The sequence below is a fragment of the Condylura cristata genome, unplaced genomic scaffold (assembly GCF_000260355.1).
Source record: "Condylura cristata isolate star-nosed mole 26May11 unplaced genomic scaffold, ConCri1.0 scaffold00017, whole genome shotgun sequence".
Taxonomy (NCBI): Eukaryota; Metazoa; Chordata; class Mammalia; order Eulipotyphla; family Talpidae; genus Condylura; species Condylura cristata.
In genome coordinates, this window is record NW_004567118.1 from 30156225 (window position 1) to 30184224 (window position 28000).

At 39.3% G+C, this 28000-nt stretch overlaps 1 protein-coding gene across 1 annotated transcript; it reads right to left on the reverse strand.

The window, feature by feature from the left end:
- Positions 1–21: 21 nt before the first annotated feature.
- NUP88 (nucleoporin 88kDa) lies at positions 22–28000 on the reverse strand. Its single transcript, XM_004684737.1, has 17 exons — positions 27609–28000; positions 24721–24890; positions 23269–23394; positions 19995–20081; positions 16864–17040; positions 14374–14560; positions 13788–13935; positions 10680–10778; positions 5668–5758; positions 4024–4125; positions 2273–2431; positions 1871–1996; positions 1715–1780; positions 1516–1596; positions 1111–1237; positions 480–598; positions 22–253 (listed from the first exon to the last, which is right to left on the reverse strand). The coding sequence occupies exons 1-17, from the start codon at positions 27909–27911 to the stop codon at positions 190–192; spliced, it is 2232 nt and encodes a 743-aa protein (XP_004684794.1). The 5' UTR covers positions 27912–28000; the 3' UTR covers positions 22–189.

Consider the following 28000-nt stretch of genomic DNA (forward strand, 5'->3'; position numbering starts at 1 on the left):
ATATGTAACACATATTAACACTTTAAATATAAGCATTTATTCAGTAGTTATAAAACAATTATAAAAATGAACAACCAAACTAAAGTTCTTCCCAAAATGCCTCTTTATAAATTAGATACTGCTACCTTGTTTTACAATGAGTTTGAGCCTTCACTTGTGTTAACTTCAGTTTTGAGTTTGTTCCTGGTGTCAGAAGTTTACATGGTTTCGGATATCATTGATTTGCTTCACCATTTCTCTTATGTGTTCACCCCTGTAAAATTGTAAAGTCATTCACCTTGGGGAATACAACAATGAACTAGCCATTATAACTGGGTTTGAAGAATTTACACTCATATTACAAGAAAGTCGCTGATTTGATCCTCCCATAATTGATCACAGGGCTCCTGCTCAGTAATTACTAAGCATGCAAATACCAAGCAATCTTATCGGGCAGAAAAAGGACGGTCTCACAGTATGAGCTACACAGTGTTACTTACTCCTCTTTCAGGATGGACTGAATGCACTTTCTCTGGTAGGCGCTGAGCGTAATGGTGGGTTTTTGAGGACTTAGTACCTTTTCCATCTTTCGCTGCTGATAGTCTTTTTTCATAGTAACCTTAAGTATGAAACAACATTTTTGTCTATGAATTATTACATGTATGACTTTTACTTTTTAAAAAAAATAGTTTATTTTACATCATTTTGTGTCTTTTTCCATCTCAGTTATAATCCCCGTGGGCTTCCTTCCTCCTACCATTTTTGATCCCACTCCACCCCCATAAAATATCTCTGGTATATAGCTGTTCATTATTATACTCCTGCTATGAGTGAAACTAGTATTATCTTTCCAGCTCCATCCATGTTGCTGCAAAAGGAAGGTGGTTTTTTTTTTTTGGTTGCTGAGTAATATTCCATTGTGTATATGTACATCTTTTTAATCCAGCCATCTACTTTTCAGCATTTGGGTTATTTCCATGGTATGACTTTTACTTTTAATGAGATAAGTTTCCCATGGTGCTCACCAACCAACTACTGTGCACTTTTGTAGTGTCAGTTTTAGTCTAGTCTCTTTACAATAAGCACTTTAAAAAATTGCTTAATTTAGCTTCTCTGTTCATCCATTCTTACCTGTTTAATGGCATTGCCCAAATGTCGGAGTTGATCAGGTATCAGCTGTAGCTCTTTCTTCATATCTCTCTCACTATCAGAAAGCACTGGAAGCTGAGAGTGGAAACTGTGAAGTACTTTCTTCATCCTTTAGAAAAGGCAAGCTACATCTTAGCTGAAAATATGCTACTGGGGGGGGGGAGAGGAAGGGGGAGGAATAGTCATAACTTAAGCTCCTAATTCACAAATTTGTAAAGGGCCTCATCAAGATGGGTTGGGGAGCACTACTGTCTTCCCTGACAAACCTCAGAAGAGGGCTAGGGGTTAATTCTTAGGCATGTGAGCACCCTTCTAAGGTGCTCAAAAATACTAACAGTCACCACCACTCAGCTGAACAATGAAGAGAAAGTTACACATCTCACTGACCTGTTCATGATATCCTCTTGTTTTTCTTTCGCTTCCTCGTATTTGTCAGCTAAACGCTCAGCCATTTCCCGTAGACTTTTCCTAATGTTATAAAAACAGGCTCTTGGAGTCCACCTCTAGGTTATACTAAATGATATAACTCAGAATCTTGTGAACTAGTTTATTAGTATTTCTCGCTCTCCCTAGTTTGGGCACTTACCTCTCCTCTCGACAATAATTGAGATCTTCTAGTTGCTTCTTTTTTTGATCACATAATAACTTGACCCTTCAAGAGCAAAAAGAAGTGACATTTAATCAGAAGCCAGGGCCAGGCCATTAGTTAGGGCCTGATGGTGTGTGAACAAAACCATCCTACCTCCGCTGAATCTCCTCCTTTGCCAGGTCCTGTTTAAGGATGTACTGTTCTCTGAACACCTGCGTGGCTCTGCTGATGAGCTGGAGACATTCTTCAGGAGGAGGGGGTGCATCTTTTTCAGATGATCTTAAAAAAAAAAAGTTTCTGTATTACTCAGAGCAAAATAAATACTCAAGTTACAGCTGCTTTTTGCCTTTATACATTTCCTATCGTTCTCAAATGCCTCTGCCCATGTCTATTCTCACCCTCTTTCATTAATTAGCTGACTAAACACACCCCATGTTTCTGACAACTCCAACATAGTAAAAGGTATTTGAAATTAAATAGGTGAGAAGAGGTTGGACAACAATAAAACAGAGAAGGCAACCAGCTCTTAAAACCTATATGCCCCAAAGCTCATACTTCAAAAACGCTGGGTTTGCAGTGCTACGTTGCAAAATGCTCCTAATATGCTTTTCAAAGGAATCTGGTGTTTCAGCTAGAATCCGGAGGGGAGACTCCGCCACTTCAACATCTTCTCTGGTACAAAGCAGGGGGGGAGATGCTGGATGGACTGTGCTTCTGCAAAACACAGTTTACAGTGGTGTTATTTACTGTACACTTGAGAGGAAAGCATAAGTCACATTTCCAGAGCTTTGATAACAGTAGGAAGTATGAGCATTGCTTTTGTAGATGCGTTTTCTGCTTTAAGAGGTCACCTTAGGAGGGTGTCCCTTGATGCAACCAGTGCTGCTAGCTGTCAAAGCATTTTGGGCTTTTTTTTTTTTTTTTTTAAAGATGGAGGCAGCACAAACAAACTCACGGACTCTTCTGCAAGACCTGAGAGCCAGTTTAGAAGCTAGAGTTATGAATAAATCACTCATATCCTAAGTAAAAGTTTGGGGTTGACCAAGACCAACATTCAGCCAGACAACTACTGTATATGTAGTTGGTCTACTTAATTTCATTTCTAAGACACATCTACTTAGATTATCATAAAAATTCATAAAGACAATTTCAGAAAGAGCTTGAAAGATCAACTCTGACAGCCAGGTGGGTGACTTACTCTGAAAGCAATAATTCAAATCTGGGAGTTTAATAATAATAGACAATTTGGATTTCAGGCAGTTGGCAGAAACGTAAGCTCTGAAGGCATCATATAATATTTAGAAATTTCCCCTCCCCCACACCCTTTGAGGTTCAGTTTCATCCTGAAGTAACAGTGTGCCTAGGCACTATTTTACAAAGCTTACTATAGGTTTTTAGAATACATGCTGAGGTAACAGGCCAAAAGGCCTTCTTTTTCCAGTGACTTTACTACTTCTGTTTAGTCTTAGTAGATTTAGTATAAAAATTTTTAGTATAATGCAAAAGTGATAATTACTTTCCTTTAAATTGTAAAACTTCAATTTTCAAAGAGATAGGAGTTCCTCTAAAGGCAGTCAATTATATTTACTACCAGTACTTTGAACTTTGGTTGAGTGTCTTGAAGTACTTGCTTTGAACTGGCACCAAAGAGACTGGGAAAGTGTGTATCTAGTGTTCAGCACCCTGATGGCTCACCGAGGGGCTTGACTGCGTTTGAGTCTCAGCATGACCTTATGGACTGCTGAATAAGCAAAGTGGTGTTTATAGTTCAATATGAGTTCTTTAAGGGGAGTGAAGATAATGAGCTTAGCAATACACTTCCTTTTCCTCCCAGTTTATATTTTGTGTTTCACCCTCAAGCTGACAGAGGAGAAAGTGTTGACTTGAGACTCGCGTCAGAAAGCAGCCCAGCACTGTGTCATTGGTTACTTCAACCTTTACTTCACACTTGTAACCCTATTTCCTATAAAGTGGGATAATAGCATTCTCCTTACAGGGCTGCTGTGATTGCAGGGAACTGGCTTCCTTCTGAGCCTGGCACATAGAGCTTGCTGATCATTATTTCTAACTCATATTAACAATGGAGTTCAATACAAATATTCTTTACTGTACTTCAAAAAAAAAACTAGGCTGAAGTAGATGCCAGAAATCAATACTAAATTAAAAGCTACAGAGACAGCAAGAGAAACAGACACCCAAACGCCAAAGCATAAAATGTCTAGCTTCAACTGGTCACTTGAGAGCATTTCCCCAACTTAAATTGCAGAATTAACGAGAGCTGTGTTGGAAAACAAAATGGGACATACAGTAAAGGCCTTATGAGGCATTCGTAGGTACTGGTGACGCAGATCATCGTGGGGCCCAGAATGTCAGGGACAATCCAGAATCCTCGAATGGGAGCTGGCTGCCTAGAAAGACAAGACACAGTTGAACTGTAAAGTAGCAAATGCAAGAACATAGCTGAGGCTCATGGCCTTCTTGAGCTGTTAGCCTAAGCTAAGCTGCTGAAGACACAGGACAATAACTTCAAAGGTGATAACTTGGAAACCTGCAACGCAGATCAGACCGAGCTACCACTCCCCAATATGGAGGAGAGGAGGAACCCTCTGCTTCCTGTTACCATGCCACACTGCCGTTTCTCTTCATTGAGATAACTAGCACAGATTAAGTTTCAGGTGTTCATCTTGGAAAATCAATTTGTGTGGATACACAAGTTTACTGCTAAAACAGCACTGCATCCGTCACTGTCCCTTTCCATGGATGTAACTACTTCCCCATCGCTTCTGGTAACCATTAACTGGTCTCATGCTCTAAGTTTATTTTTGGCTCTAGATAGGCGTATGAAGACACAGTGTGTGCGAGCTGGGAAGGCAATCTGTCTTCTCTACACTCCACATTAAGTGACGGTGTCTATCTCTAGCTTATTTCACTTATCCTAATCCCATCTAGGTCCACCCATGTTGTTGCCAATGGTGGAATTTCTTTATTACTGAAAAGTATTCCATTATGTATATGTACCACATCTTTATCCATCTGTTAAGTGATGTGCAAATTAGCTTTTGTGTCTTTCTCCCCAGTTCACACAAACCTGCTACCTTCACATGCCTGTCCTGTTGCCCAGTCCACGTGAATTGCTTGAAACTGCTGACTGAATAGCACATTAAAGTCAATTTCACATTCACAAGTCAATGCAGCCCTGTGTCCTATCACTGTGCACTTTCCTCAACCTTGGTTCTTAACATCGCTGAAGAAACTGAAAAACTGGGCCTCAGACAGGAGCTGTCTTTCTGGCCAACACACTATTCCACCAGCCCTCACCCCCCCACCCCCCATGCCACCATACATTTCTGCCCTCTTCTGAGGCTAGTCCTACCAACTCTGTGTTCCAGGATCTCATTGTCTATTTCCCTCAGCTAATAAGCTCACAACTTTTCCACTCTGGGTCCCAGTTAAGGAGGCCCTCACCAAGCACACATACTCTAGTAGTGATGACACACACATTAACATTTGTGTTTGTTTTGTGTTACAAAAGAGAGTAACAATAAAATCCTAAGTTGCAACTTACTTTTCTTTTCTTTTTAAATATTTATTTATTCATATAGAACTGGGGTACAGGCCAGAGATGTGGAGGGTGATAGGATTCACCAGAGACAGAGTGGGGAGCAGAGCAGGCAGATGATCAAAGTACACTGCTGAGGGGAGCAGCGGGCGGGTCAGGAGAGGTCTGCCACGCCATGTGGTCACCTCCGGGGCAGGCGGGAATCGAACTCATGCGGAAGTGGCTTTAGCTTCTCAGTGCAGTGCTTTAACCCGCTGCGCCACCAGGGAGGGCCGCAACTTTACTTTTCAATGATTCAACTTTGAGCCATGTGTTCATGTGAGTGTAATGTACTGGTATGTGATTTACTGAAATGAAGAGTGTTAGCTGTGTATACAAGGGAGACCCTTACCTGCATGGCAGTGGCTTTGTACAAAGGATGTGTTCTACAAAGCATTTTTGTTCTGTAGCAAGTTCCTGTAAACTATCTTTATCTTCTTCATCTACAAAGGAATACATGAAATGTAACTGATGCTTCAAAAAAAGTCACATTAAAATGCTGACAATGTTAAATGCATTTCAGTGCTTGTCTCAGACCATAGCTTCTGACATAGCCATGTCCTCTTCTCAGGGATCTAAATTTCTGACCCCAGAAGGAAAATAGATTTTCCTTAGTCAAATTTCTAAATTAAGCAATGCTACATTGAGAACAATTCCGTAAGTTATTCACTTCCTCATTTCCTTCCAACAATCCTAGAAATCATTCTTCACCCATACCAAATTTTTATAACAGCTTTCTGAAATGCCATAATACACAAAACTCACCTCGGTATGATTCAGTGAGTTTTAGTATGTTAAGAGAACTATATACATCACAAGAAGTTTAAAATACTTTCATTACCAAAAAGAAACCCCACACCTGCTAACAATCGCTCCTTAATTTCTTCCATTCACCCCAGACTTAGGCAACAAAACTCTAAACTACTTTCCGTCACTTGATTTACAAAATGTCTAGTTTGGACATTTTATACAAATGGAATCATACAAGATGCAATTGCTTGTGACCAGTTTCCTTCACTTACTATAATAAAGGTTCATCCATGTAGCATGTTTCGTTGCTTATTCCCTTCTACTGTTGAGTAATATTCCATTTATAGATACACATTTTACTTAATTGTTAACAGACACTCAGCTATTTGGATACTTGACCATTTGACTTTCAGGAATAAGACTATTAAAATTCAAGAATTTTTGTGTGGACATATGTTTTCATTTCACTTCTCTTAGGGAATCAGAAGTAGAAAAATTGGGTCACGTGGTAGATCTATTTAATTATCTGAGGAACTGTTAGGCTATTTTACAAAGCGGATGTATTATTTTATACTTTTTTTTTTAAACCTTTTTTTTTTTTTTTTAAAGATCCATTCATTTGTGCACACAGAACTGGGGTACAGGCCAGAAGCTCAGGAGCGGTGAGAGGCTTCACCTGAGACAGAGTGGGGAACAGAACAGGCAGATCAACAAAGTACACTGCTGAGGGGAGCAGCGGGCGGGTCAGGAGAGGTCTGCCTCGCCATGTAGTCACCTCCGGGGCAGATGGGAATCGAACTCATGCAGAAGCAGCTCTAGACTCTCAGTGCTGTGCTTCAACCCGCTGCGCCACCAGGGAGGGCCCTTATTTTATACTTTTATAGTGTATGAGAATCCTCATTTTTCTCTAGCCTTACCAACATTTTATTGTTCTGCTATTTTTGATTTTAGCCATTTAGTGGCTGTGAAGTAGTATCTCACTTCCATAATGACTAATGATGTTGACCATGTTTCATGTGTTTATTGGCTATTTACGTATCAGTGGAAAATGTCTTTTCAAATCCTTTGTTCGCTTTTTAATGGCTATTTATATTTAATTATTGAGTTCTAAGAGTTCTTTGTTTTAGGTAGAAGACCATTAAAATATTTCCATTACCAAAAAAATCCCCATACCTACTAACAATCACTCCATAATTTCTTCCATTCACCCAGACCTAGGCAACAAACAACAATTTACTTCTTTCATTTGATTTACAAAATGTCCATTGTGGACATTTTATATAAGCAGAAAAATACAACATACAGTTGTGTTAGTTGCAATTAGAAATATTTGCAAATATTTGAAAATTTTTATAGGGAATGCATCAGATCTGCACATCTGTTTCCTGATCCATTTACATGGAATGCTTTGCATTTAGGCATTGTTTTCTCTAACAATGTTTTGTAGTTTTAAAATACATTTTGTACTTCTTTTGCTTAATTTGTTCCTAAGTATTCACTATGATTGCTATTAGAATTGAAATTATTAGGCCTCCCTGGTAGTGCAGGGAGTAGTCTCAGCAATCAAGCTTTTGCCAGCCACTGTGGCCAGAGAGCTGACCCACATGGCGCAGCAGACCTCTCCTGTCTTTTCCACTGCTCCCCTCAGCAGTGTTTTTCATTGGATTTGCCTATTCTGCTCCTCACTCTGGTGAATCCTCTCACCCCCTGCACCTCTGGCCTATAATACATAAACAAAAAGCAATCTCTTGGAAAATAAAAAGAAATGAAAATATGTTGTTAATTACCTTCTGGACTGTTCATTATTGTGCACAGAAACAGAAATGATGGTTGTATACTGGTCTTACTGAAGTCACTTACTAGTTCTAGTCCTAGTGTGTCCCTCTTAGTTACTGTATCAAAGATCATATAACCAGAGAATGGACATAGTTTCACATCTTTACTTTCTACTCTGAGTATCTTTTATTTCATTTTCTTAACTATTTACCTAGTCTAGAACCTCCATTACAATGTGCTTAATAGAAGTTGCAATTGCAGACATCTTGTTCTTAAGGGGAGAGAGTAGAAGGCAAAACTTGTAGTGGACATTTAACTGAGGAGACTTCCAGGTAAAAAAACATTATGCCTGGATTATTCTTGTTGATTATGGTTGAATAAAAGGGAAAGTAAAATTGAAGGAAGAACTTGTAAACAAATGGAACAAGGCCTTGAGGATTTGGGAAATTTTCACACTATCTAGATGGCAAAAGATGCAAACACAGAGATTTACTGTCAGGAAAGCATGTTTAGAGAAGCCACTGGTGTGGATGTACAGTCTTTTTCTAATACTTTTGAAAGAAGAAAAGGTCAGAATATTCAGTCATATAAAACAGTTCGTTGTAGAGATTTACAGTGTAACTTCAACCATCTCAGCAAAAGCCAGAGATGAGATTATCTAGGAAAGATCTATGGATGAGTCTCTTATCTACTAGAGTGAATCCTTATGATATGCACAAGAGACCCAACAAGTTCTTGAGAATTTTATAAACGATGCAAACACTGCTGGCTTGGACTGAAAAGGTCATAGAAAGGATGAAAAAAAGGCTGTTGTACATCTAAAATTCAATAGGCAGGAAACAGGCTGATAGAACCCTTCTACTACAGACAAATGTTAACTTTCCTGAAAAATGAAGGATTACACAGAAAGAAAAGCAGCAAGCCACGAGGATTATCCTAGAGCTTGAAACCCAAGAATTTGGATTTCGAAAATGAGACCTGTGATTCCTTTTTTCTTTCCTTTTCAACTGGAATGTATATACCCAATATCTATACCTGTTTCACCACAGTGTTCAGGAAGCAGATAACTTGTTTTCTATTTTCTGAGTACACAGATACTTTTGCCTTGGGTAAATTATACTCAAGATTCTTACCTGATTTAGACGATGTAATGATACTGGGAACTTTAGAGCTCAAGTTAGATGAGATTTTGAATCCTGTGTTGCTATAATCATGCTAGGGGTAGTACATTTTGCATCTATATCTTTGGGGGTCATGGTGTGGGAAACAGAATAATGGACTCCCAGAGATGCTTGCATTTCAATCCCCAAACCCCATGAATATGTCAAGTACAAACACAGGGAGAGTACAGATTGCAGATGGAACATAGTGCCCATCAGACATCTCTGAAATAGGGAGAGTATCCTGGATTACCTGGGTGAATACAGTTGTCATCACAAGTTTCCTTCAAAATAAGAGGGGAGCAGCAAAGAAGCTGGGTGAGATAAAGGGAGGACTCCACTTGTCCCACCATTGCTGATTTCAAAGATGGAAGGGAGGTGCTATAAGCAAAGGCAGGGAGAAGTTGGAAAAGATTAGGACATGGATTCTCTCCTAGAGTTTCTGGAAAGGAAACTGTTCAGCCCAGAACTTCTGTCCTAGAGAACTGTAAGGTAATAACTTTTTATTATTCATACAAGAACTGGAGTATAGGCCAGAGGTGTGGGGATGAGAGGATTCATTAGAGGCAGAATGGGAAGCAGAACAGGCAGATCTACTGAGATACACTGAAGCAAACAGCAGGAGAAGGCTGATGGGTCATGTGGGTCTGTCACAGTGGCTGGCAATAATTCGATAGCACTGAGACTTTAACCCCTGCATCACCAGGGAGGCCCAAAGATAGTAACTTTTTTAAGCCACTAAGTTTCTGGTGCTTTATTATAGCAGCATTAGAAAGGCAATACAGAAAGCACTCACCTTCTACCACTAAGTAGGGTGTCAGCTGTGGGCTTTGCAGAAACGCCCTCTATCAAGTTGAGGAAGTTCCATTTTATTACTAGCTTACCAAGTGTATGGGATTTTCTCAAATGCTTTTTCAGTGTTTACTGAAAGGATCATGTGGTTTTGTCCTTTATTCTACTGATAAGGTATACTTGAATCCTCAATAAATCAGGCTTGCATTCCTGAGATAAATCCCATTTGAGTTGATATATAATCCTTTTTATATGTTGCTGGATTTGATTTGCTAGTGTTGTTGAGAATATTTTACATCTCTATTCATAAGAGAGATAAGCAGTTTTCTTTTCTTGGACATCTTTGTCTGGTTTTGGTATCAGGTAATACTGGCCTTATAGAGTGAACTGGGAAGTATTTCCTTGTCTCCTCTATTTTGAAAGAGCTTGTGAAGATTTGGCATTAATTTTTTTAAACATGAAGGCAATAATGCCCTGGCCTTTTCCTTCTGGGTAATTTTTTTTTTTTTTTATTACTAATACAATATGTTCACTTGTTACAGATCTACTGAAATTTCCTATTTATTCTTGAGTCAGTTTTTGATAATTTTCATCTAAGATTGGCCCATTTCAGCTAAGTTATCTGACTGGCATACAGTTGTTGACAATATTCCCTTCCAATCTTTTATTTCTGCAAGGTCAATAGTAACAGTCCTTCTTTCATTCCTAGTTATAGTAATATGAGTCTTCATTTATTTCTTGGTCAATCTAAAGTTGTGTCAACTCTGTTGATCTTTTCAGAGAATTAACTTCTGGTTTCACTGAGTTCTCTAATGTATTGCTGTTCAAGCTCCTTTAGGGTAGAATTTATGAAACACTGAAAAGCATAGGTAGTTAATAAACTCACCTGATCCAAGAAATTTATGAAGTTTATGAATCCATGTGAGCCCAACACTATGGACACCAGCTTCATGTGTGCAGTGGTATCTTGAGGGACACTTGGGATCTGCAAATAAAATATAAAATAGAAAGGGATTAGAAAAATGAATTCACCCAGCAGCCCACAAACACATTTGCTGATTGAGGTGACAGTGAGTCTATAAGACCTTTATATTGCATGTTAAAGTATAATTAATAACACATAATCCAAAGATGTTATAGTCTCAATATTTCTACAAGTGTTCACCAAAACACTTTAACACAGTGTTGTCTTTGTCTTTTGTGTGCACTTACTAAATTCTTCAAAACAAAATGGAACCATTAACAAGCTTGTAGCTCTGTAGCGAACCTCTGCTTGCATACAACTACTCATGGGACACTGCTGACACAAGCAGGCCAACAGCACAGGCACTGAAGAGGCTTCACCACAACCGCGCAATCATCAAAAAGTCAGCCAGGGATGAAATGTGAAGCTCTACTTGTCTTGATAATGTTGACTTACAGATTTTTAAGTTTTAGATACAGTTTTTGTTTGACAATCATCTAACAGTATAAAAGTATGAGCTGTGTTAACAGTTCTTTTTTAAAGATTATTGATTTATGCACACAAGTACTGGGGTACAGGCCAGAGGTGCAAGGGGTGAGAGGCTTCACACAGAGTGGAGAGCCGGACAGGGGGAGCTACTGAAATACACTGCTGAGGGGAGCAGTGAGTGGGTCAGGAGAGGTCTGCCACGCCATGCGGGTCACCTCCCTGGCTGGGGATCAAACTCATGCTGCAGTGGCTGAGGATAGCTTTATACTGCTGTGCTTGCACCTCCAGGGAGGGTCAAGCTGTTTAACAATCTTAACAACAATTTCTGTGCTTCCTTTAAACCTTAGGTCCAAGATGAGTTCTTGAATAATTAGTATTTGGTGACTCAGGACTTTAAAACAACTAAATAAGCAATTAAAATAAACATTAAACAACTAAAACAAGGTATAGAAATAAGGAAAACTGATTTATGCAACTGTCAAACATAAACCTCTAAATTAAAATTTTTTCCAAAAGTCTCACTTTCTTATTGTTGACAAAATAGTATGAAATGCTGTAAAGTAGGTATAAGTTTTATACAATTTATATATAACACCTTGTGAAAATAGTATTCCTCTGCATAAAACACTGAAAAGCTTCGTCAAATTTTTGACACTTGACAATTTAAGGGTGAAATTATGCCACCAGGTCCACAACAGTTTAAATGGTCTTTCAAAATGTGTCTGTGGTCATGTGACAAATGAAGTCACAAATGAAGAAAAATATTGGCATTGGGATATGACAGAAATCTATTATGAAAGAGCCATTATTAGTAACTGAAATAGGAAGTTTGCTAGATCCATTTTCCCCTCCATACCCATACGGTAGCTTCACTTATGTCATTAAAACTATGGCTGTGGGGCATCCCTGGTGGCACAAGGGGAAAAGTCTTAGGAGGAAAAGTCTTAGGACTACCAAGCGATCAGCAGCCACTTGCAGCACGAGTTTGATTCCCAGTCAGGGGAGCTGACCCACATGGTACAGCAGACTCTCCTGTCTCACTGCTGCTGCCCTTGGCAGTATATGTCAATCTGTTCTGCTCTCCACTCTGTCTCTGGTGAATCCTCTGGTCTAAATCCCAGCTCTCATTTGCATAAATAAATAAAATAAATCTTAAAAAAGAATAAGGGTATGTTTCTGAGATTGTAATATATTTTTGTACAAATATGAATGAGTCAAACATTTTATTAGTTTCACACAGGAAAATATTAAAACTTACAAGACCCAAGGTAAAAATGCCTATAATTAAGATTTTCCAAAGATCCACATGTCTTTATAAGAAAATCATATCACCAGATCATTTGGTCTCAATTTTCCCATCTATAAAGCAAACTGCTGAGGCTTAATGTCCAGACTATTATCTCTTCAAACATTGTTTAATTAGACATGCCCAAATGAGCTCTCCCTGCTGGCTGATCTTTCTAAATGTTCTGTCTACTACAGTAGCAGAGTTGAAGCCATTACCAAGGTAAACAGGCAAATAAGAATGCAAGCAGAGTAGGTCAAGCTGCTACAAGGTCAAACTCCCTCTCTGTAGTAGACAGAGGAAAACTATTACAGCTGTATCCAGTTATTCCAGACTGAGTAAGCTTTTATTACTCATTCTTTATAGGGAAGAATACCGTTGGGAGCCTGCTGCCCTAAAGGGAACTAGAGTTTTTGGAGAGCGCCTGTTTATTCTGCATGTGGAGTTCTAGGACATTAGAAGTTCTGCCTGTAAAACTGTTCCTACATATGGAGTTCCAGGATGTTAGAAGTTCTGTCTGCAGAACTAGAATTAGAACTTCTCAAATTCCACATGCAGAGTAAACGTATTCTCCAAAAACTCTAGTTCCCTTTAGGGCAGCAGGCTCCCAGTGCCTACAGGAGGACTACAAAGGGCAGAGGGACTTAGCTGGATTTCTGTGCTGGAAGGAACCTGAGGGAGTATCTACCGTTATCTCTCATTTTCAAATGAGAAAACTGACAGCCATGGAGGCTGAGAAAATGCCCATTATTAAAGAGCTTATTAAAAGCTAGCATGCTCCGGATTCCTAGTCACAAACTCCTTCCATTCTTACACAGTAGGTTTGGACAATGCCTTCTTTGTTCCAGCAGCTTATCCAAAAGCTCTATATGAACAGAGATGAAGGATCTTCTACCAATCCAGATTACGACAAAAAATAAAAGGACAACATTCAAATTGGGTGTGGGTAAACAACATAAGTATGTACTCAAAAATAAAGATAATTTTATATCTAATATTCTTTTGATAGGTCTAGGAAAAATTCATTATTATAAATCTGTATAATGTGGCTAATAGTGAAAGCACTATTTTAAAACTTGAGATATTTGCTCAGTATTTTCTGAACTTAAAACATAAACATAGTGACTAAAAGGCCCATAGAACTGTTTAATGGATGGAACTATAGAACAAATAAATTACAAGAGAATAGTCCTAAATCTATAATAGTCTCAAGGACAAACATGAGATGAAAAAACTAAATTCAGTGAATACTTTACCTCTATGAAGTTTGATTGGACAAGAAAAGTCTGAATCAAAGGGATCATCCTCTCTGCATGTCAACTTCAGGGCAAGTTCTAGCTCAACACATTCAAACACATACAGAGAAGGAATGAGGTCCACCCTTGAATCCCAGGACTTTTCTGACTGTAAAAAACAAAAGCATTGTAATGTTGGCTTTTCATGTTCATTTGAAAATGTACACAGCTAAAGATAGAAGCAAAAAGCTGAAACTCCTTTCATATACTTAATTACACTCCTATTCTACCAATGCCTTGTTATCCTTAGGAGAGAAAAAAGGTCTCCTTTTAGGAAGATGTAAATACGTAAGTACAAAGAGTCAATTCAGTGGCTCAAAGGTTCTATCACCCAAGACTGCAATTTGGAGTTTAAAAGTAAATAGGCAGTTGGTGGACCAAATAAGCTGGATATCTTCTAACTTCTTTCCATTTAAAGCATTTTAATTAAGTGTTTCATTCCAAAATATACAGAAGTGTCAGAGAGAAACTAAAATTTCCCATATACTGAGCATTCAGGAACTACACAGGTATGGAAATATAAATACACCTACAGTACACTACTTACTGTTTGGTCATCTTCTTCTTCCCCTTCCAACACAACACAGTGATACAGCATTCCAGATTCGGTAGCAATTACTAAGATGTTGGGGACGCAGGGTAAGCAGAGAATGGCACAAGCATCATAACCATAGTTATCTTCAGCTGCTGGATGCATAGGTAGTGGACCTAACAGCTTTCCAATATTGCCAGAGCTAAAGAAAGAATCAAAATGTATTTCGGAAATGTTGATGAGAAATAACTAAGTCCTTCACTTTAAACTGCTTTTTCCTGCTTCTTTTCCCTATCATACCCTAATTAAAAATGCAACATACTCCTAAATGTCTCAACTTTGCCACTTTTCCACTCAATTTCCACTGCTTAGGGAACTCTCAACAGGAGATAATTTGCCACCAAGAGGACACTGGCAATGTGGTGTGGACAAATGAAGTCATTTTTGGTTGTTACCACGGAGGGGGGGGAGGTTATTGGCAGCTGGTAGACAGAAAACAGTGATACTGCTAACCATGTCCCCACAGGACAGTCTCTACAAAAGTCACTACTTAACTCAAATATCAATAATGCAGCAGCTCGGAAACAAAAACCCTCTACAAGTTTATTACTGTCTTCATCGCTCCACTTAAGTCACAAAGATTATAGATGCTACAGGGAAAATGCACTTAACTTGACCTTCTGCACATTTATCACTGCTTACATGATTGCCTCAGCCCCCTTAATATATGTTTTAATTATTCTAGTTTCTCCTTCCTCTTTCTTTGGGCATACCTGAACAATGTTCTTTTCTGTTTCCTGACTTAAATATTTGCACTCTTCAGGATTTGGCTGTAAGCCCTCTCTTCTCACATGATTGCATATTAAATCAAATAATATTAAGTACTACCTATCAATATATTCTAATGACTCCCAAGCCTTTTCTTCTGAAATGTAGCTTATTTTCAGGGCTTAAACCCTAATATTTAATTAGACAAACAAGGAAATGATAATTTAGTTGGGGGAAGAACATTTAGCTAGAATTAGTATACTGTGCAGTAAGTATAGCAAAAGAAGAATAGTAGTTCAAAAGAATAAAGAAAAGTAGAAATAAACTGAGGTAAAAAAAGCATCAGAAGATTAATGGGTAAAGAACATAGTCTGGGGAGGAATTATGAGTGGACACTGCCAAGTTAGGGTGCAGCACATACAAAGTCTAGAGGAATGAAAGGAAGGCAAATAACAGGAAAGGAACTTTGCTCAGTATGATGGGAAGTGAAGCACAAAATCAAAACCAACAGAAAGTGGCTCAAAGTGGCTTGTGAACAGCATTATGTATCATATTAAATGATCAGAATCAATTTGCAGGGTGACAGTGTGTCACCAGAGGCTTGAACTACTGAGATTTACTTTATGAAGACTGATGGCAGTGGTAAGAAAGATGACATGGAAGAGGTCAAAATGGGATTCAGGTAAATACTTGAGAACAATGTAGGCAGAGGAGAATGAGGGGCTGAAGGAACAACCAGGGAATGAGAAGAGAGTGGTATATACAAGAAATTTTAAGGTAAAATCAATATAATTTTGGAAGTGGATTGGATGTAAGATACAGATGACTTTCAAGTTTTGGAGTAAAGTTACCAGGCAGATCGTGATGTGAACAAATGAAGGCTGTGTGGTAGGGAGCAAAGGGTTGTGTGACCAGAACAGCTGCCCAAGAAAGATGTATGTGAAAGGCAGAAACATCTGCCAAGACGAACAGAGTGATAGCAATCCTTACCATTCTGCATTCTGTCAAGAACTTTAATCTTTCCCATTTTGCATACTCTTTTTTTCCTTTCCTGGAACCACTTCTGTTCTTGTTTCTGTCCTCTGAATCCTTTTGGCCCAAGCTTTTATATACTATCTCCTCAGTCTTCCCAGCCCAGAAGGCTGAAACATTTACTCTGTCCCACTCCACAGTTGCCCTATGATACCTGTGCAACTCACACTGTGCTAGTTATTGCTTTTTGTTTGTTTGTTTGACTTTTCAGAACACAAGGAATCACACAGTAGAGAACTTGTCTTCAGTCTTGTATTCCCATCTTTTGCTAATAGTGAATGCTGCATAAACATAAGTTATTTTGATGCTCTCTCCTTCCTCTAGGTCTTACTATTGGTAGCACTAATATAGTAGGACTAAGTATCTTTTCATACATATGTGAAAGATACCAGATTACCGTGGTTAACCATCCCCACAGAACCTTGCTCATATAAACAATACTTTCACAGTTGACTAGACTTTATGAAAATAAATGTAGTCTTATCTTCAGTGGTTATCCAAGAATTCTAAATAAATTTCCCAGCTCATATGAGAAAACAAAAGGTCAAATGATCTGTACCAACTCTTTCTCCAAAAATTTAAGCTAAGCATAGAAAACACACCTCACTTTTTTGCAAACTCAAAATCATGGCTCCCAACTCTAGCTATGACAATCTAGAGTAGAAGTTGGGTTCTCATTTGAGGTGGGTTACCTCTTCAACTTACCTGTGTAACAGACTAACATATGTAAGGAAAGTCTCCCCATTTTCATATAAGATGTACAGTGGGTATGCGACTACTTCATCTTTGCCTTTCTGTCCAAATATATTCTTTGGGACTGCTGTCAGTGGCCCAAAGTCAAATGCAACTGCTGTTTCTCCGAGAGATGCGGTATATGCCCTCCTGAAAAGAGATTTAAAAAAAAAATTGGCTGAAAACAAAAATAAAATGTCCAAATATAGGAGGTAGGAATGAAATCTATATTCAATGGAATGAGACAAAAAAATCAATTCAAAACAAAAAATGATTATGAAGAATGTTAAAACAAGAAAGTCTCATAAAATTAAGGGAAAGAAGGTCATAAAATTATACAAAGCCACTTTAAGTATACAAATCAGAAATAGTCATAATATACGCAGAGAGACAAAAAGAAACAGAAATAAAATACATGAAAACATCAACAGCTATCTCTGAGCAGTAGGGTGCATTCACTCTACAAGTTTACTAAGTACCCACTCTGAGCCAGGCACTGTTATAGGTTCTACAAATGCATCAATGAATTAAAGGGCAGCTAGTGAAAGAGATACGACAGAGAAGAAATAGACACATAACAAAGTCAGAAAATTAGATTACCAGGGAAAATAAAGCAGGTTAAGAAGATACATGTGAAGGTGCTATTTTAACTAGGAAGTCTGGGAAGGACTCTGATAGGTGATATCTGAGCAAAGACCTGAAGTAAGGGAGCAAGTGAGTGTCTGGGAAGGTGCAGGAGAAGCGGAGGAAAGGACACATGCAAAGGCTTTGAAGTGGGGACACAGATGTTGCCTGAGGAATGCCTCGGAGGCTGGAGCTCAGAGCCAGGACCCAGAAGGAAGAGAAGCTGGAGAGAGAGTCCCAGGGCAGACCTGTAGGTCCTTGCAGGCCACAGTACAGACTCTGGGAAACCAGTGGGGTGTTCCAGCAAAGCAGGAAAGTAGAAAGATGCTGATTTATATCAAAAGTGTAACTCTGGCAGCATAGTGAGGACAGACTGTAGGAGATTATAAAGTGTTCCATTTCCTTAATTTTCTCTTTGCTATAATATATATATATTTCCTTATAAATAGGAAAATAAATGATAGAACACATGGTTTTTATATCTTAAAATTTTGTATAGCTATTTATCCAAAAATATTCCATTTTAATAGGTTAAAGAATATGAATAAAACCACAAATTCATATAGATGAGTCAACATTAAACAGGAACCTCAAAGTCCAGAATAAAAGAACTATATAACTAAAACTAAATAAATAAATAAAAAGATACAGAAGCTGGGCCCTCCCTGGTGGCACAGCGAGTTAAAGCACAGCACTATGAAGCTAGCTGCAGCCACCTCACAAGTTTGATCCCAGGGAGGTGACCACATGGCGCAGCAGACCTCTCTTGCTCGCCGGTTGCCCCCTCAGGAGTGTACTTTGTCAATCTGCCTATTCTGTGCCCCACTCTGGTAAATCTTTTACCACCTCTGCACCTCTGTCCTGTACCCCAGTTCTGTATGCATAAATAAATCTTAAAAAAAATACAGAATTTAAGAGACTCCTAAGCATACAAATTTAACTGGAAAGTAATAAACAGTAATATTTCTAATAAGACTAGGTATCAATAATGCTTACTGTGTCGATTTCAGTTTATTTTTTACAATAATCCTAATAAGCACTATTTTTTTTATAGTCATGGAAATGAAGCTTAGTGTAATTAAATAACTTGACCAAATGCCACCATGACAAGTGGCAGAGCTGAGACCAGAACTCAGATGTGTTTGTGAAGCTCTCATCCAGACAATGTGCCTATCAAGAAGACGGTGAACCATGGAAACACACTGAAGGAGAGAGAGTACCCTGATTTGAACACAGGGACTATCAGTTCCTAAAGACAAATATTTTTCTTTGTTAAAATCATTTACTGGAAAATTTTCAGTCCTAGCATTATAAAAAAAAAAAAAAAATCAAAGTCCCAGGTTGGTGGCATCCTCTGACTCCTAGCAGAAGCAAGTGAAAATCTTCTCTGGAGGAACCCTTCACCTCCATTTTAGGCACTCAAAATCTCCAAACATTAAAAATTGAAATCAAGTAAACATAAGTTCATAATTGGAGACTGACAATCACAAGCAGCAGCCACCATGACTGGTGGACCGTAGAGAACAAATACAGATTCAACCTTCCTCCCCTCTACACCAAGGATTTCAGATATCAAACAGAGCAATATATAAAACATTCAAAGGAATAAAGACCAGAAAAACAAAGAAGCAAGACTAGATATGACAGACTATGGAGATATGAGAAGAACTAAATAAACTTCTGGAAATACTGCTACTAAAAGCTTCATGCTAGAAGCACACAGAAGGGTGACTAAACGTATGTGGTAATCACCAGAAAGACTGATCAGGAGGCCGAGGGATGGGGGATGTGAATTCAAAGGGTGATGCTGTTAGTGGTCAGTGTAGCCAGGAACTTGCCCCTGTTGGGCAAGGAGCCAGGGTCAAGGAGAATCAGAAGGGTTATTTAGAATTTACTCCAGACTCTGGGACAGATCCTGGTCTGGCTGTTCAGCAAAAAGAATGAATATGTTTGTAATATAACTGACTATCTTATTAAAGACACACAGGAAATCAATTTCATTAACTCACATTTAGAGCATTCTGGAAAAAAGATCCTATTAGTCATACAGTAACATTCAGATTTTGTAATTTTTTTAAGATTTATTCATGCATATAAGAACTGGCGTGTAGTCCACTGGTACAATGGGTGAGAAGATTCACCAGAGACAGGGTGGAGCAGAACAGGCAGATCTACTGAAATACACTGCTGAGGGGAGCAGCAGACAGATCAGGAGAGGTCTGCTGTGCCATGTGGGCTAGCTTTCTGGCTGGGGACCAAATTCAGGCCTTTTGCCGTAATAGTGCTGAGACAACCCCTAGCCTACCAGGAGGCCCCCAAATTTTGTAATTTCTTGTTATACAGTCACATTGCCTACTTTTGATAACTTCTAAAGTTATCATAAGGATGTGAAAGTCACTCGAGAAAACTTGCAATCTGTTAAGACTGCATATATAACCCCAATAAACTAAAATAAAATAATGACACAAATAAAAACTTACCCTTTATTGAGTATTAGACTTTCCTCTTCTGCTTCTGAAAGTAAAATGATTTTAGTGGGTGTCTGGGGCTCACGTAGAGAATAAATTCTAGCAATGAAAAAAGAAAACCAGCAATTAAAATTCTTTGACAGTCCTCAATTCTCTCTTCTCTCCAGTTAATCAGTTCTTGGGAATTTTCCTACCAAATATCAAAACATTTTTTTGCCACAGATCTTCCTGTTCCTGACAAAATAGCCTACTTTAATTGTTCTTTGAAGAACAGGGAAGGTTTTCTTGAGACCTAGAGAAATAATCTCTGTACTTACCAAAATCCTTTATCAGCCTATTCCATGACATCGCACCTCCTTTTTTAATAGATTTTATTCTATTTATTTGTGCATACAGAACTGGGGTTCAGGCCAGAGGCTCAGGAGTGGTGAGAGGCTTCACCAGAGACAGAGTGGGGAACAGAACAGGCAGATGGACAAAGCACACTGCTGAGGGGAGCAGCGGGCGGGTCAGGAGAGGTCTGCCACGCCATGTGGTCACCTCCGGGGCAGGCGGGGGGCAGGCGGGAATCGAACTCATGCGGAAGTGGCTTTAGATTCTCAGGCTCTGCTTTAACCCGCTGTGTCACCAGGGAGGGCCCACACCTCCTTCTTTTATCCTAAGTCCTTAGCCATACCCATCTCAGCTAGTTGTGTCACTGCTTCTAAGTTTGCCAGCTTCCCTTCAATTATACACATCTGCCCGGGCCTATTAGATATACAGTTCATGAGAGAAGGAAATTTATCTTACTCTTCTTTATATACCAATTGGCAGGCAAAGCAAGGGACATTTAGACTGAAATATGTGTATGTTTTGGTTATACAACATACTGGGATGTCTTCCTACTTTTTCAAGGGGGTAAAACTAAAAGCTTTTTTTAACCAAAATTATTTAATTTTTAAAATAAATTTTCACAACATGAATAGCTACTGTTGAAAGGAAAATTTCCAAAAGGCCAGTAATATCATTATTAGAACTCAAATGTGCTTTATATAAAATATAATCTGATCACTTACTTGGTCTGTTTCTACTAAGAATTTTGAAACTTAATATGTTTCATTATCAATAATATGCCAATATGGTCTTCCTTGCCGGTTACAAGTATTACTGGATTCAAAATACGTAAGAACTATACAGTATATTGTAATAGGGAATTGTAAAAGAAAAAGTTAATGCAACAGGACACTGAGTGGGAATTTTTTGTTGCCCCAAAATTGTCAACAGGGTCCAAAGTTCAGGGAGGGAGAGAGACAAATGTTAAAACTTCATTTTTTTTTTAAAGATTTATTTATTTATGCATGCAGAACTGGGGTACAAGCTAGACATGCTGGAATGGTGAAAGGCTTCACTAGAGACAGAGTAGGGAGCAGGACAGGCAGACCAAGAAGTATACTGCTGAGGGGAGCAGTGGGCAGGGTCAGGTCTGCCATGCCATGTGGGTCACCTCCGGGGCAGGGTATAGAACTCGCACTGAAGTGGCTGCGGCCAGCTTGCAGTGCTGCATCCTAACCCATTATGCCACCAGGGCGGGCCCTAAATACCCCATATTTTAAAAAGAGCTTTCAGTAACTGAGGCCAGATATATCGAAGAGGGTTTCATGTGAGGAAGACCTAGACCTACCCTCTCTTCACCACCTCTATTTCCAACATATATACAAAAAGTAGAAGAGCACATCAATAGTCCTTAAGAATTACAGTATCATGTTTGTGATGGGAGGCAATTTGCTTACTCTTTGTCCCAAATACCAAAGTTAATGGAAGCGAAGGCTCTCAGAGAAATCAGTCGATTTAGGCATACCCGAGTAAAGGGAGATGGACATTTCATTTCCGAGTAGAATGCCAGGTGTGTTGCAAAAACTCTATAGGTAACCGAGATGAAGGAGTTCTTGGGTGAACCTAACGTGTCATATGTAGGGCTGGGAGCATGTTGTCACTGAATGGAGCACAATAAAAGAGGACCTAGTTCTCTGTAGCCTGAGGGTAGGGAAGAGGATCGTGGTAGATACCATGGCTCCTTAAGAAAATGCAGGAGATACAAGTTTGGGGACAGCCCATCTTGACAGGATTTGGGATATGCACAGTTGACAAAGCCCATGGGAAACATACCTAGTCAGTGACAGTGAAAGCTGGAGGCTAAACACTCACCACCAAAAACCATACATACCATCTGTGCAGAGACTATATATGCAGAGAGGTCACTAACAGCAGAGGGAACTAAATTATAACAAGTTTAGGGATACATATCCCCATCCATCCATTGCTGACAGCTAGTTATATGCCTCACCTATAGACCTCCTACTTCCACTGTCAAGGAATTGGACCAAGAGGAAGGAGAAGGCAGTCACCACCCTATCCCCCCAACACCCCCCCCACCCCCATTCCTTATTCTCTATCCCTACCTCAAGGTGTTGGGACAGAAAGAAGAGTCCAAAAGCAGACGAAGCCCTCTCCACTCATTTCAGACCCCTCAAGACAGATCCCACAGATCTGATCTGCCATAGGGCCTGGATACAGTTTTGAAATGAATTTAAGGTTAGAGTTTTAAACTAGACAAAGTTTTGGTAACTAAAAGTAACCAGAGACTTATATAAGATGCCATTAAGGGAGCAATCATTTCGCATGGAGGGAAGATTTGACAAAACAGTTAAAAGAAGTGATGAGATAAAAAAACAAAACTGCATATTTATACCTACATTAGCAGTCTCCCAATAGAATCTAATATAAGGTAGCCCATCTGGAAAGTTAACTGATAATAGAAATGTTATAGGATTAGGACATTTAATCACAGAGTATATAGCTTGAAACGGGCTTCAGAATCAACTCAGACCTGCAAATTTTACCAATCAGAAACTGAGGTTGTCCTAAAAGAACTTTAAGATCATAACAGATGTGACATTGGGACACGAATTCAAATTTCTCGATGCTCACTTAAATTTTCTTTCTCCTAAACTACGTTACATCCAAAAGGGTGACATAATGAGAATGGTCTTGGAAAAATTATTCTAACAGTACTTAAGGTCTGACTAGTAAGGGAGAGACTGGAAGCAAAAGACCAGAGTACAGCCGTAATTAAGGCCTGAAAGTGAGGACATTGAGACCATTCTTAGATGACTGAGAATAGAGTACAAGAGCCATTAGACAAACTATTCCAACATCAATTACTCATCTTGTGGTAACCTGAGCTGTTAACTGGCAAAGAGTAATATATTCACACAAAGTTCCAAGAGATAAAAATAATAAAGCTTACCTTATTACGTTATCTGATGTTAACAGTACGATGTGGGGATCCAGCATTTCACTTGGATACCAGGCAGCATGCTTTAGAGTCAGAGAAGTAGAACTGGTGAAAAACCGCTCAGCAATTGGAGTGGTACTAAAATAAAGACAACAATTTTCCAAAACATATTGTGTAGAACTTGGATTAAAAACCTTCTAAAGGAAAATCTACTTTAACACTCTGTTCTCCTTTCCTTCAAATCTCTTTCTCCCAAATCTTGCTAAGAGAGCATTTAAAACATGTAGTCAGTGAATATCAAAGATCAAAATGAAATTATTTTCTAAATTACAAAGTACTTTATACTATACTTAATAAGTGATTTTTAAAAAAAAGATTTATTTATTTATTCGTACAGAACTGTGGTACAGGCCAGAGATGCGGAGAGTGAGAGGATTCACCAGAGACAGAGTGGGGAGAAGAACAGGCAGATCTACGAAGTACGCTGCTGAGGGGAGCAGCGGGCGGGTCAGGAGAGGTCTGCCACACCATGTGGTCACCTCCGGGGCAGGCGGGGATTGAACTCATGCAGAAGTGGCTTTAGCTTCTTTGTGCTGTGCTTTAACCCGCTGCGCCACCAGGAAGGGCCTTAATAAGTGATTTTAATATCATACCTTATTTGATCCTTTCATAATCTAGTTAGGAAACTATAAGGAGAGCTACTATGATTCTGATTATGGAAATGAGGACAGATATTTAGAAAGAAAATATATATATATTTTTTAAAAGATTTACTTATTTGTACATACAGAACTGGGGTACAGGCAGAGGCTCAGGGGCGGTGAGAGGCTTCACCAGAGACAGAGTGGGGAGCAGAACAGGCAGATCGACGAAGTACTGCTGAGGGGAGCAGCGGGCGAGACAGGAGAGGTCTGCCGCGCCATGTGGTCTCCTCCGGGGCAGGCGGGATTTGAACTCATGCGGAAGTGGCTTCAGCTTCTCAGTGCAGTGCTTTAACCCGCTGCGCCACCAGGGAGGGCCATAGAAAGAAAATATTTTAAGGGGGTCAAACCTGTAAGTAGTGGAGCTAATGATGGGTTTCTACTATGTATCCTTTCAGACAGCTAGTTATATGCCTCACCTGTACCACCTCCTATTCCCACCACCAAAGAGGTAGACAAAGAGAAAGGAGGAGGCTTGTTCCTTCTATACTTGTTAAAAAACAATGCAAAAATAAAAGTTAAGTTTGGCTCACAAACAACAACTTTTAAAAATCTTATTTCTACTTACTTGACAAAAATGGTCTGCCTTGCAATGTGATCACTCAGTCACAATAATTTAAATATTAATATCACAAGACCATCTGGAGTACTTTATTGTTCTCATAGAAGCATAATCAGCATTCGTTAAGAACCAGAGATCTGGAACAATACTCTGCATTATTACAAATTCAACAGATGAACACTAAATGGAAACAGAACTTACCTACAGTTAACTGTTGATTTTCCACCTTCAAATTCAGAATTCTTCCCCCATCTTTTAGGTAATTCTAATACCATTAGTCCTTTGATTCCTATAAGTGCTACATGATGTTGCGTTGGACTTAGTAAGACTTGATAGATTTCAAATAGAGGTGGATTTATGCAGAGCAATCTCTGGAAATGAAAGTAAACTGGTCAAAATAGTTCATTTTAATAAAAATATACATGGCAGTTGCTTAAAAGAATCAGTACTATTTTAGTTTTCTATTAATTATAGGATAATGGTTGATGAAATACTTTTAACCATTTAAGTTGAAATGTTATGTAAAACACAACAGCTTTTCCTACCATGATAACTAGTAGTATATATAATTTCCTTTCTTTTATTTTTTAAAAGATTTATTTATTTATGCATATAGAACTGGGGTACAGGCTAGAAGTGCAGAGGCGGTGAAAGGCTTCACTAGAGACAGAGTGGGGAGTAGAACAGGCCCACTAACGAAGTACACGGCTGAGGGGAGGAGTGAATGGGTCAGGAGAGGTCTGCCGCCATGTGGGTCACCTCTGGGGCGGGTGTCGAACTCATGCTGAAGTGGCTTTAGCTTTTTAGTGCTTAACCTGCTGTGCCACCAGGGAGGGCCCTATATAATTTCCCTTTTTATGATTAAGCTCCAGCTTACCATTTCAGTTCATTTGCCATTCTCCACTTGTAATTAGATTAATTTGTACTTCTGAGAAATAATTATGCTTTGTTAATACCTCTCTCTTTGCTCACCCTTCCTCTTCCTGCAATGTCCTCATTTTTCCTTCCTTCCCTTGGTTAACATTCTTGGAGATTCACCTTCTATGTACTTTCCTCCAGAGAAACTGATTTTTTGGCTAGAAATAAATTCATCTTTTATATATTTCCATAACACACTTTGGAAAATGCTATTGTAGCTCTTATCACATTGTATCCTGTCCTTTTACTTGTTCATCTCAACTCAAGTAGCTATGAACTACTTGAGATCTGTGTTCTTCATCTCTGTATCCTTACCATAGTCTATGGCTCTCAATATGTGAATTCTCATATTCACATACTCATATAACAAAAACATTAGAAGCATTAATGCATTTTAATTATTATGTTACTTAGAAATAATACAATGAGAGACATACTGGCTTTAAGACCTGCAGCAAACAGAATGGTGCTTTACCTATGCAGGTTTAATATGGAACACTGATATTTTCAGAAGGTTCTGATAAGCTGTTTGTCTCAGCATCATATGCACTCAAAAATTTTGCTTTTATTATTTCCTCTTTTTACTCTCATAGCCATCTCAAAGCCCCTTTTTCTTTTCTTCCTATTTTCAATAACAAATCATGAGGCTGCAAATCATTGCCTAACCTTATGTATGGAGAATAACAAGCCAAAACCCTTCCAGAAAAGATTACTCTGAATATAATGAAAGTTCTACTAATTGTTACTAATGTCTATAAGTGTGTTTTTTTCTTTGTTTTTTTAGCTTTCCTAATAATTTTTTTTTTCTGGTGAGTGGTTCTCTCCTGCCTTCTCAACATACTTCTGCCCTAATCAAGTTAATTATTTTTTCTGGTGAGTGGCTCTTTCCTTCTTCTTTACACATCTTTCTGCCCCAATCAAGAAATTACTTTCCTCTGTTGAGTGGTTCTTTCTCATCTTCTCAGCCCGTATCTTTCTGCTTGATTTTGACAGCCTATCTTAATCAAACAGAGGCTATTTTTCTTCCGTTATATATTGAATACATTATAAATCTATTATCCTATATCACTTGTGATAATCAGTGTTTAGATGTGGCTTTGTTTTGAAAGTCATTGCTTTTGTTAACACTAAAACTCTGTTGTGTATTTCTGAGTTGTTGAGATTCTGGAGGATTAATGGCCATTCAGAGAGTCACTCATTTCCTCTGGGTGCTTATACATCCCAGGTGCTCTGTGAAATACTAGAGATTACAAAATTAGGTAAGGCCCACACAGTTGCTCCTTGTGCTTAGTCTATAAAAGCATATAGACAACAAATTATTCAATCATAACTGGGTCAAATGCTGCAGTTCTAGGGTGGTCTTGCTGCGCATCTGAAAATTACTCTTGTAAGTGAAATTTTACTCCAAGTAAAACTAGACTTTTTGACCAATAATCTGAACTGCAGAAATACTGCTGGCATCTTTGTAAATCTTTTCTCATCAGACAACCGTACGCACAGACTGAGCAGGGGTGCCAAACTTTTACTTTCAATCAACTTATTCTAAACAGTTGCATAAAGCAATGTTTGATCATTGTAAGTCTAGAATACTTTTTCATCTGACCTAGATTCACAGGCTGTTGAATTATTAAAAACAAACCAATCCCTCCCAATTTGGGGACAGTCTAATTTTCTAAAAGGGAAAGAAATTCACGAGAGGTTTCCCCTCCAAGTCAGGCTCTAAAGTGCTTTAAGTCTATACCTGACTTAGTGCCCACCCAGAAAGTTCGGGTTACCCTTATTATTTCATGCTACTCACCACCAAAGAACTGAAAATAGCAACTCCACCTACGCTCTGCCCGCAGCCCTGCTTTGTCTTCTTTCGGAGTACTGCATTTCGGGTTATTTTCCCGAGTGGTCCTTCCCTTCCTCCAGGCCTCAGGAATTTCAGCATCCTGAAGAGCCTGAGTTCCTCTAACAGCCGAGCACGGTGTCGGAGTCGAGAGACATTTGCCAAAGTAATGAAAGTGGGAAAGAGTAACCACGCTAGAGCGCCATGAAACCACAGGCTTTTTTTCCACTTGAAGTGGGCCTGGCTGCACACCCACGACAAGACGAGCACAGGATGGGAAGGGGATGGAACTGCCTGAGATCCCAGCTAAGGGTCATTTTCAAGACCAGCAGGACCGTACCTGGTACTGGGAGAGGGACGGTTCTTCGCCGCCGCCGCCGACGCCCCTAAGGCGAACGACTAGGAAGGAGCTGCCTTCTCCGTCCCACAGAAAGAGCTCTCCGCCAAGGCCTAACACCAGGTTTCTCGTCAGCAACTGAGGCGGCAGGGCCGGCGACGAAGGCAGTGATGAAGAGACCGGCTTCTCAGTCTCCGCTGGGCTTTGGTTTTTCAGTCCTTCCCGAAGCCGCGAGAACGCAACGTGGTTAGGAAGCCAGGTCTGCCAGGGGTCCCCGTCACCAGCCAGCCCCTCGGCCGCCGCCATCTTGGCTCAACTATTCTTCTTACTCCAGTTGCTCTGCCCGCCCCTGAGCGCAGCCAATCCGCGGCCAGCCGTCCGTGGCCTCGGCCAAT

Coding starts and splice junctions, on each gene's coding strand:
- NUP88 (XM_004684737.1), bottom strand. CDS start 27,911: ATGGCGGCGGCCGAGGGGCTGGCTGGTGACGGGGACCCCTGGCAGACC. Junction 20,082..23,268: donor ACATCAGATAACGTAATAAG/GTAAGCTTTATT, acceptor TTTCATTGCTAG/AATTTATTCTCTACGTGAGC. Junction 254..479: donor CAGTCCATCCTGAAAGAGGA/GTAAGTAACACT, acceptor ACAATTTTACAG/GGGTGAACACATAAGAGAAA.